This window comes from Octopus bimaculoides, chromosome 15, assembly GCF_046866305.1.
Source record: "Octopus bimaculoides isolate indiv1 chromosome 15, ASM4686630v1, whole genome shotgun sequence".
Classification (NCBI taxonomy): domain Eukaryota; kingdom Metazoa; phylum Mollusca; class Cephalopoda; order Octopoda; family Octopodidae; genus Octopus; species Octopus bimaculoides.
In genome coordinates this window covers 31,924,218-31,936,836 of record NC_142942.1, presented here as the reverse complement: position 1 = coordinate 31,936,836, position 12,619 = coordinate 31,924,218, and the positions used below count along the sequence as shown (strand labels likewise).

Sequence of the window (12,619 nt, the reverse complement as noted above, 5' to 3'; positions counted from 1 at the left end):
TAAGCAAATGTATCTGTCAATGGGCTCACACACATATACATACATCCAACAGTCCCAAATGAAGATGGGTTCTCTTGACAAGCGCTCGGCTTGCTAGAAATAGCAGCTAAATTTCGCTCGACTAACACCTTATAATCTTTAAAAAAACTGGAAAACAGAAGATGGTCAGAACTGGAACACCTTTAATCAAAGGATTGCTCAACCAGGGCTGACATGGGACTAAATAACGAGGCTCATAAACTAACTCTCTCTCTCTTACACACAATGTTGAGTGGTAGACTTCATCTATCGCCCCGATTAATACCACCACCTGGTCTTTGGGTAGCCTTAGCAAAGTCTACTCTGTTGCAAGCATTCGGGTCAGGTCACTGCTTTGAGGACACCTCTCTCCCTGTAAAGGGTCAATGGGCACTATCTTCCCCACTTCCGCCACTTATATTCCCCAAAACACACACTAGCACATTCACAGAAACAAACTCTTACATTCAATAATAGATATATACATTCATAACACAACCAGAAATATTTACATACATACACACGCTGTTTAGCCTGAAAACAATATATGTGTTTAAAATTAATATATATAGTTTTCTTATAAAGTTATGTTGTACAATAATTTTAAAATGTTTTAAATATATTCTATAAACTTATTGTCAGAAAATAAAGAGAAAACATTTAGTTGAATGTTGTTTTGTGATGTATTTTCTTCTCCAATATTTTTTTAAGTTAAACAAATTTGAAATCCTTTGCTAAACATTCTTCTTTCCATTTATCCTCCGCCCTTTCTTTCTGTCTTCTATTAATGTTTCTTTTCGTTTTTCTCATTCTTTTCCCCTCATACTTCTATTAATCTTTCGTTTCGTTTTTTTATTTGCTTGTTTTCGCTTTCTTTTCCCATTGCGCCCCATCTTCCAAATTCACCTCTTTTTTCCCTCTTACACCTCGCTTATCATTCGTTTCGTTTCGGATTTTTCTTGTCCTTTTTATATTTTCCTTCGCCATCACTCAACTATTTTTCATTCTCTCCCTACTCCTTTGCATTTTTTTTTTTCATTTTCTTCTCGATTCTATTTGTCCTTGTCTTCCTCTTTCTTTTTATTTCTCTTTTCTTCCTGTTTTCGCTTTTGTTAATCACGGTGGAAAAACAAACAACAACGAAATAACACACTAAAAATAGAGCATTCTGATTGGCTATCATTGACCTCTCCCCCTCTTTTACTCCGAGTTGCATCATCGGGTCATATGAATGTATTAACTTACTAACGTGAGCTGCCAAGATCAGCTGTAGCACTTGAGAAGAAGGAGGAGTAGAATGAAAGAAGAAGGTGGAGGAAGAGGAGAAGAAAAAAGCCAAAGAAATAGAGAAAACAGTCAAAGGGGGAAACTTCCATTTAGTGGTTTAGCCGTCACCCGAACTGTGATCCTGAATCTCTCCACCACTAGACATTTGATTACCACCATTATTTTTTATTATCATTAGTAGTATTATTAGTTTTATTAACGTTAATTCTATTTTCTTTCACTGTCAACGACCAATTTTAATGGGACTCTCATTCAAAAGCCCAGAACACAAACGTGTAACATCCCGCGTCACTGCAATGATTGATGTAAGTCAAACACTTGTTTTCTCTCCTCTTTTAAATAATAATAATAATAATGACGATGATGATGATGATAATTCATAATAATAACAATAATCCTTTCAAACATAGACAAACGGCCACAGATTTTTATTGTGGGGTGAAGAACTGGTGGTGTTTGGGTACTTAAGCATATTCTCGAAGTCTGGATACAACAGGCTGATTATAATAATGAGAAAAAAATAATAACAGTAATAATACGTATTTCTTACATGGATACAATACCTTAGATGCATTATAATTTGACTAGAGAAATGAGATTGTGACATATTTCTTTTTCTTCTTCAGGACATTAGCAACGTTTGTGAAGGGAAATGGCTACTACAGGGAATCGAAACCGGGTCGCGGACTAGGCTCGCTGAAAAATAATCATCTCTCCTTTAATAATAAAACAAATTACTTGAATTCACTCTTATTCTTCCGTTCCTTCCTTCTTCGTTCATTCACTCCATATTTTCAGCTGTTGCCATTATTTTCTTCATGTTCTTTTCGGCTATAAATTCCATTTAAAACGTGGTTTTTTTCATAGGTTTATTAAAATCTACCCCAATATTTGAGAGGTAATCCTTATCGACCCTTTGAAAGAATGATAAACATATTCAATTTCACGCTTCTCTTTTGTGTTGCTAATATCCTAAGTGAAAAGCATGTATGTCACATAATCTCATCAGCTCACCATCTCTTCCGATATAAATCCGTGGCCATCACAATAAGAAATAAATATTAATTCATTATTTAAAGTTGCCTGAGAATCAAGTCAGCGACACATGTTCTCATTTCTGTTCATGAACATTTCACCCTCGTTTTTTAAAACTTCTCATAGAACAAAATCACTAATGTCGCCGAAAAAAAGGCATGTATGCCACGGTAGAGTGTCATTCGACTTCTCCACTGCACATTCTACAAGTAAATCTCGGGTCCTGATTAAGTCCAAATTCGTCATGTTGGAAATCATTCCTTCATTTATTTCAAGTTGGCATCACTGACTCGGAACAGACACGAAAAACTTAAGTGCCTAATGGCACTTCAAAGATTCGTGTCCTTTAATATACATGTATAGCATGTGTATATGTATACATACATGCGCATATGCATGTATGTTTATATATGTATGCATGTATATAGATATATATATGTGTGTATATATATATATATATATGTCCGTATATGTATGCATGTATATAAATATGCATGCATGTATATAAACATGTATGTGTATATATATATATATATATATATATATATATATGTCCGTATATGTATGTATAAAGATATATGTATGCATATTATATATCTCATTTATATATAACTCATATTTATATATATAAATATGAGTGGCTTATTAGCAATTTAACAACCTAAAGTCATTATAAACGTCACTATATATGTATATTTATGCATATATATGCATGTGTATACGTTTATATATATGCATGTGTATAAGTATATATATATATGAATGTACATATATATATGCATCTATATATGTATACGCATAGATATATATGTATATGCATGTATATATATATGCGTATGCATGTATATATGTATATGTATACATACATGTGTCTGTGTGTAGATATATTGTGTATATATGTATGTACATATATTGTGTATATATGTATGTGTACATATATATGTGTATGTGTATATATGCATGTATATATATATACACAGGTATGCATAGGTATATATATATATATGTATGTATGTATGCGTGTATATGCATATATGTATATGCATGTATGTATATATATATGTATAAAAGTATATGGATGTGTATATATATGTATATTCATGTATGTATATATATGAAAGTATATGGATGTGTATATATATGTATATTCATGTATGTATATATATGAAAGTATTTGGATGTGTATATATGTATATGCATGTGCATGCATATATATATATGCATGTATATATATGTATATATATGCATTTATATGTATGTATATATATATGTATATTTGTATATATATATTTATATGTATATTTGTATATATATATATATATTTGTATATTTGTATATATATATATTTGTATATTTGTATATATATATATATATTTATATGTATATTTGTATATATAATTTATTTGTATATATATATATTTATATGTATATTTGTATATATATATATTTATATGTATATTTGTATATATATATATTTATATGTATATTTGTATATATATATATTTATATGTATATTTGTATATATATATATTTATATGTATATTTGTATATATATATATTTATATGTATATTTGTATATATATATATATTTATTTGTATATTTGTATATATATATATATATATATTTATTTGTATATTTGTATATATATTTATTTGTATATTTGTATATATATTTATTTGTATATTTGTATATATATATTTGTATATTTATATATATATATATATATATTTATATGTATATTTGTATATATATATATTTATATGTATATTTGTATATATATATATTTATATGTATATTTGTATATATATATATTTATATGTATATTTGTATATATATATATTTATATGTATATTTGTATATATATATATTTATATGTATATTTGTGTATATATATATATTTATATGTATATTTGTATATATATATATATTTATATGTATATTTGTATATATATATATATTTATATGTATATTTGTATATATATATATTTATATGTATATTTGTATATATATATATATATATATATATATTTATATGCATATGTATATATATTTGTATATATGTATGTGTGTATATATATATATGCATGCATATCTATATGTATGTGTATATATATGCATATGTATATATATGTATGCATATATATATCTATATGTATGCATATATATATGCATATGTATATGTATGCATATATATATGCATATGTATATGTATGCATGTATATACATGCACATATCCATGTATATATATATAATCATGGATGTATATGTACATATATATTCATGCATATTTATACACGCATGTATATATGTGTATATTTATATACATGTGTGTAATATATATGTATGTATATGTGTATATATGCGTATATATTTGTGTGTGTATATATGTATGCATGTATATATGCGTATCTATATATTTATGCATGTATATATATATCCATGCATATAAGTATATATATTTTTATGCATGTATATATGTAGATATATACATATACACGTATATATATATTCATGCATATGCATGGATGTACATCTGTTTGGTTGCTATGTATGTACATATAGACACGTGTATATGCATATTTATGTGTGTAGCCCTAAATCACTTGTAACATATCTTGGAATAAAGAAGACTAGTATGCTAGAAATAGAAGCAAAGTTTTCGTTAAACGTCTCCTCACTATCTGGAAAAAGAAGAGGATCACATTGGAAATTTTAATGTATGATATACTCACAAAGGTGGAATGGTCATGGTTGGAACACCTTTGATCTTAGAGTACGTTCGTTAAATATAAATTTTGGGCTTAATCAGTTCTGTGGGATTGTATTCATGCAGTTAAATACACGTGTATGGACGTTTCTTTTATTTAATAATAATCAACAGAAGTTATGTATAGGTAGAAAAATGTCGAGTCCTTTATATAAGTATCTATATATTTGTATATATAAATATACAACTTACCATGCGCATATATATATATATATATATACACACTTTATTATTCGCATATATATTTATACTTGCACACTCTGGCTGCTTCCTTGCCTGAAAACCACCTTAAGCCGCCGGTCTTCTCGATAACTTACAGCTGTTTCTCCCACCACTTCTGTCTCTCTCCTATGATTTACTATGTTTATTCTCTTTCTATCTTTTTGTTTCTCTCGTGTCTTTCATTCTCTGTATTTCACTCTTTCTCGCTTATTTCCTTACTTTTTACTCGCTGTCTTCCTCTATTTCTCACTATCCCCATGTAATCTTGCCTTTTTCTACATTGTTATTTGTTAACTGTTCCTCTCTTCCCTTTCTTTACTTTTCCTCTTCTTTCTCTCTCTCTTAGCTTCTATTTTCTATTTCTCCCTCTGTATTTCACTCTCTCTGTTTCCGTTCATCTCTTCAATGCTTGTCTGTCTCTCCCTTTCTCTTGAATGCTTGTCAGTCCCTCCCCCCCCCTCTCTGTACCAAATAAGTGTCACTGATGAAAGTGTTGATGATATTTATTTAAAACATGTCGAAGAAAGATTGTTTATAGTTTCGGCAAACTTTTTTTTTTTTTGTCTTAAAAATAACCTTTTGATAAATTTTTCTAAATTCGATTTTCAAAGTTGCTAAAATAAAACTATTCCTTAGCTTCTCCTCCCGTGTCTCGCTCTTTTTCACATCATCATTATTTGTTTCAGTTACATTTTTTTTTCCTTTTACCTACCCCGTGTTTCCTTCTTTTTTTGTTTTTACACCCCCCCCCCTGCTCTCTATTTCTGTTTTCTTTCTTTCCCTCTTCTTTCTATCACACTTGCCCTATCAGTCTCAATAACCACCACCTCTTTCCTACCCGTTAAACCGTCCTTTTCTATAAGCCTCTTTTATACCAGCTTACTTTTACGCCCTCTCTCACCATTGTTACCTTCTGTCTACACCATCTCCTCACTTTTATTCTCATTCTCTTCTTTCAGACTCTTCCAGTCCCACTCGGCTCTAATATCACCAGTTTACCCTGCTTTTGTAATCTACCCATAGCCAACATTTCTTCTATTATCTTCCTTCCTTCCTTTCCTTTCTAATCTCTGTTTCCTATTAATTGTCATCACACATTTCAATTTCTTCAGTTTTCTTCCGGCTTTCATCTCATTTTCAAACTTTTTCCTGTCATTTGATTCCTCTTATTCTCATTTTTTTCCTCTCTGCTTTCATCGACCCTCATTTGTTCATGCATTCATTTTATTATGATTTTCTTTTTTAATGCAATTTATTTTATTGCTTCTGAAAAATTTAATCAACATTTACTTTTCTTGTGCGATGCAAAAAAAAAAAAAAAGATAAATAAATAAATAAATAAACGACTTCATTCTCACCTGGATATGAAAACTTTGACAAAATGAGAAAACTTGAGATTTTGAAGGCTTCGTTCAACGTTGTATGGAAGGAGAATGTGAAACTATTTCTTTGATGTTCATTTCTTACTTACTAAGCAACAATAAAGTAACGCAACTCAAGTGAAAAGAAATGAGTTTTCCCTTCCATATGTGAATCGAAACCGGGTCGCCAATTCTGCTTACTGGAAACAGCTTTTTCATTGTTTGAAAGAAACCCCAATGTTTTCTCTTTTCGCTTCCTGTTAACCGTAATTCAGATGAGCCATGATCAACAGCATTCCCGTTGTGAACATCCTGCTTATTAAGAGTACATTATCTTGTGTTTAAGATGATGGACTGTGAGTGCGAAGACATTTGGTTATTGTTTCTAGCTGATTAAGAGTTCACACAGTGGTTCAATCGTTGGTTCAACTGTCTCAAACTTGAGGGTTTGTAAAGATTTCGCATTAATCCTTCGACATTGTTTGATGTCTTTGAGAAAGGGCATGAATGTCACACAAACTCATTTACTGCCTTCCTAATTTCAGACGGTAATTGCGCTCACTGTTCTTCCTCGCAGAAGTAGTGAAAAGTTAAATTTCACTAAAATTAGTTACACAGACTGGCACTTTTTATTCAAAATAGAATTTATGACCCCCCCCCCCCTTTTTTTTTGGAAAGGTTTTAAAAGCCAATCAATCTAAAAGTGATAAAATAGATTCTATGTCAGCCGAATGAATGAGAAATTGTGTTCCACCCTCCCTCCACCCAGAACTCGAACATTTCCCAAAATCCAAAACAAGTTGCTGAACACTAGTTCAACCCTAAAAGAATAGGTCTCTGATTAGAGTTGTTTCATCTGTTATCATCCTGTCATAGCGTACCGCATCCTACTTTACCCACTATGTCTTTCTTCTCCGCTTTAAGATGGTAAGATGTGATTCGAGGGAGAATTGGCGGCTATTTTTACTAGGTTAGGCGACCTCTTATAAGCTGATTAATCTGACAGGTAAGCCTGGAATAAGGTGGCAGCAATATGTACCTTGTTCTTTGGTACTCTGAGAGAACACAGGTGAAAACAAGAAAAGTGGGGAGGGGAATTGTTAGCTTCTTATCTTAAGTTTTCGTGTTACCATATTGCCCCTTTTCTGTTGCACTTGTTAACCTTTTCATTCGTTTTTCTACCTGAGACATGGTTCAATTTCACCAAACCGTTGCACATAGCAATCTCTCTCTCGCTGTACACATATATAGACTCTAATCTTTCACTGCTAAATTCTGCCTATTCTCCCTTCATTCTTTCGTAAATTTTCTTTCTCTCTTCCTCTCCCATTCAATACCGACAAATCTATTTCGTCTTGTCGTTCCTTCTTCCCTTTCAACACATATGTTCCTGTATGTGTGTATGTATGTATATATATATATATATATATATATACATATATATATAATGTTCCTGTATTTTCTTTCTCTCTAACACCGGTTTATTCTCACCTTCAAAATTTGGTAACTTCACATCCCTTAACTCCCCACCTCTGTTTCAGCCATTATATATACCCACCGTCGAACACCTTGGCTCTGTCTTCTCTCTTCGTTCCGGAAAATTCTCGTCTTTCACATATATACAACAACCGGCAAAGTCTCACTCTCTCACATGTCGTAGTACTTCTGTCTCGGGTCACAATCTCTCTCTCTCTCTCTCTCCTATACCCACATACATTCTTTTTTCTTTTTCAGTACAAATGATTTCTTTTCCTTTTTTCTTCTTCCTATCCAAAGTTCTCACCCCCAACTTCTCATCCGCTATAACATATTTAAAACATCTCTAATCCATATTTTCTCTACCTGATTTCTCCTACATTTCTTTTCTCTTCTTACCTTCCATTTTGCCAACTGACATCTCTCACCCTCACTCTCTATCCATTTTATTTTCTACCGGCTTCTCCCATGCGCTCTCTGTATTATTATTATTATCATCTCCTTTTCACTCTGTTCTATACTCTACCGGCATATCTCACTCTCTCTCTCATTCCTCACTCATTTATCTCGTCGTGATATTCCACTGACAAAATATACTTTTATTTTCTAGTTTTATCATATCTGTCTCTCTCCCTCCCTTCCTTTCTCTACCGTCATGTTTCCCTATGCTCTTTCTCTCTCTTGCCTCACCCTCTCTCTATTTCTCCCCTTCTGTCGCCAACCCTCTATAAATGATCCTCTATTTTTCTCTCTCTCTTTCTATTGTGTCCCCCTCTCTCTATCTCTTTCATCCCCTCTCCTCCTCACATTTATGGTAAACGAACTCCAATGGAAAATTTCCAGTCTGTTAAAACATAAACTTTCTTCTGCTGCTGCTTCTCTTTAAACATCTCAGAATAAACATTTTGTCAAACTTCTTATCAAACAATTAGCCTTATCAAATCTTTTCCTTCTTTCTTTTTATCTTTCTTTCTCATTCTCTTTATACATGCACGACAAGATCATAAAGGGTTCGAATTTCGGCTGCAGTAATTTCTATTCGTTTTGATTTTCACAATCTCGTTTTCCTCGCTACCCTCTTTCTTACATTTAATCGATCGACCAGCCAAGTCCACATACACACACAATATATGTGTGTATATATATATATATATATATATATATATTGACGAACTCATTCATAGATTATTATAGTTGGTCCTTACTTTGATTAGTTTAATTGATTAGTGTAATTAATTTTGATTAATTTAATTAATAAACTGCGATTTCTGTGGAATCTATCAAGTTTTTCTCTTTGTTTCGTTCTTCCCAAACTCTTTTTCTTTCTCTGCATATTCTGCTGTGTCTGCAACTGTTTCCTGCTGACCTCATTCGTGCCCCCCTCCCAATCATCCTTTCTTTAGGAAAACCTATCAACGTCACAACATTCCTGTTTCACCTTTTATTAATCCCCAGCATCATAAAATACATACATACATATATATATATATATATATATTTATATAAGGAACTGTTAATCTTTTCAGTCACGTACTTTATTGTCTTTTCTCTTTTGCACCTCTCCTCTCCTCTCTCTCCCCCCTGTGTGTTATATGTATGAACGTATATATATATATATATATATATATATATATATGCATTTCTCCAGTGCTTGTTTGTGTGTGTGTGTGTGTATGTATAGGTCTATATGCTTGTATTTGTCTACTGCTTCTCTGTATACGTGTGTTTATTTCTCTGCTGTTTCCGTGTGATTGTGTGTTGTGTATGTGTGTACTGTTCCATATGTGTGTATATGCACATGTTGTTTCTATGCGTGACAGTTACACCGACCACAATGACGGTATGAATGTACCAGAACAGCTGATATTTATAACCACCACAGTTGAAGTACCCTCCCTTTACTACTCTCTCTCCTCCCCTTCTTTCTCTCTCTTTCATCTTCTTTTCTCTCTCTTTTTTCTTCAGCCGGCTTTTTCCTATCACACCATACATTAACGCCATTCCACTCCCCATCACCCTATATTTTCCCCTAATATCTTTTTTCAATTCTCTACTTATATTTTAAAAAATCCTTTTTATATATTTCTAAACTGAAATCATTCGAGCGGGATTGATTTCTTTTTACAGGATAAATATTATGTGTATATATATACGCACTTACGTATGTATATGTAGTGTGTGTGTATATATATATATATATATATATATATATATATACACATATATATATAGAACGATATGTGTTTGGAATAGCGTCGATAAAGTGTGTATGTATATATAATATATATATAAATTATATATAGCGATATGAGTGTGGAATAGCGTCGGTAAAGTGCGTGAAGTAATAGCACTGTTATTTTGTTAAATTGTGTGTGGTTAACACAGATATAAATACTGTGGAAGAATAAATCAAATTTTAAACTTTCAATGAATATTTATTCTCTCACACAATGTCATGTAAGTCTGAACTTACAGTACGTATGTCGGTTATTTATCGGATCAGCTGTCAAGTAAAATAGGCAGAGGTGTTTAGTGCCCTGTTGAAAATGCAGTACAGACAGACAAGAGACAGTAGACAAAGTTTAAACTTCTCATTGGATAATAATCCTTCAAACCTGTCAAGGAAACTTTTCCTTTCTTATATCGGTTTATGTTCTATGCCGGTACTGAAGATTACTTGTAACACATACATACATAAAGTGTCTGCGTTTAGAAACCATACTTACTTCCTTCAGATTCCAATATACACAAGTTAAGAAGTGGTACTGTTAGCCATCGACATTCATTTTCTTTGAAGACGTTTAAAAAACGTAGATTTCTTTGCTACTGGTGTTGATATCTCTGCTGTTCTATGTCACTTACCAGCTGGATCTTACTCCAGAGCAGTTTGATAAAAGCGATGTGGTTGCCCTAGACTTCAGCAAATCCTTCCACCATATCTGGCATGCAAGTCTATTAAAACTTCCTACCCACACTCTCTATTCTTCTCTCATCTCTTGTCTGTAGCTTCTGATCAGATCGTACCAGCATAGTACTTGTTGACTGTGCTTTTCTATTCCACTCCCTGTCAACCCTAATGTTCCTTCGATTTCGATCCCTCTGCCTCTGCTCTCTTGTTTATATATGATTGACCTGCATAGCACCACATTCAGCAACACATCTTTTAGCAGATGACACAACTCTCCGTTCCTCCCCAACCATGCGTCACCCACATGCAGTGTAGACACTTCGTGCTAAACCTGCACTGATTCTATGAATAGAGACCTTCAGTGAGGCTATTCTAACCTTGTTTCTTAACGGAATTGACTCCCAATCCCCCCCCCCCAAAAAAAACGAAAAAAGAAAAAGCAACCCGATATCAAAGAAACACCAGCACACCATTATTAAACATGAGTGGTACTCAGCTACATCCCTCACTATCACTCAAATTGCTGAGCCTCACAGTCACCAAAGATCTTTCCTTATGAAAGTACATCCTTAGCATAACTAGACTGGCCCTTCTCTTCAGAAAATAGAGAAAAATCGTGTTTCAGTCTCTGACAGCTGCTGACATTATACAAGGCTCAAGTGAAGTCTACAATGGCATGGCGCTGCCTCTACACACACAGCCATTTGGGTTTATTATTTTCAAAATTGCTATTATTTCTGTAATGTTTTATGAAAACACACGTACCCCTCTCTCCCCACACGCATACATGAGTACTAGATAATAACTATACATTCAGTAAGCTTCTGACCCCTCCAGATATATAGGGCTCTTTTAGAATATCATGAGTTCCTTAGTTTCATAAACAGTCTTTTGTTTTCTCATTGGACTCCATGCCAAGTCTCAGTGAGGATATTTTTTCGGAGCAGAATTTCAACATGATACAATCAGTTGAAAGAGATACTGAAAGATATCTCATTGAGCTTGCTAGCAATACCATCCTGGTAAACAATACCACCCTGACCTGGTCACCACTTATCAACATCTCATCCCCCCACCCACCCCCACCAGAAGACTGAAAGGCAAAGTTGACTTTGACCTGTGGAATTTGAACTCTGCTTACACAGAGCCAAAATAAATTCCAGAAGGCATTCTAGTCAAGTTCTAGCAAGTGGGAATTGATCACCATTTGTGTGTGTGTGTGTGTGTGTGCAGGAACACACACACACACACACACACACACATATATATATATATATATATACATACATACATAATGTGCATAAATTATATGTGTGTGTTAGTGCATATTTGTATGTATATATGACTGTTTGCTTAAGAAATTTGCTTCCCAACCACATGATGTTGGGTTTCAGTCTCACTGCATGGGCCAAAGCCTTGTAGACAGACAGGAAGGAAGAGAATCGTCAACCACTGTACTTGACTGATCCTTATTCATACCTAAAAAGGATATAAGGTAAAGTTAACCTTGGTGCTACTTAAAGTTCAAGTGCAGAGAACTTGGG

General features: G+C 32.8%; 1 protein-coding gene across 1 annotated transcript in view; it reads left to right on the top strand.

Moving 5' to 3' along the window:
• Nucleotides 1-751: 751 nt before the first annotated feature.
• LOC106869376 (sestrin-3) overlaps nt 752-12,619 on the top strand; it is a 52,629-nt gene continuing 40,761 nt past the window's right edge. Inside the window, exon 1 of the mRNA XM_014915098.3 lies at nt 752-1,610. Within this exon, the coding sequence (XP_014770584.1) occupies nt 1,545-1,610 (66 nt within the window). The 5' untranslated portion in view covers nt 752-1,544. The remainder of the gene's footprint in view (nt 1,611-12,619) is intronic.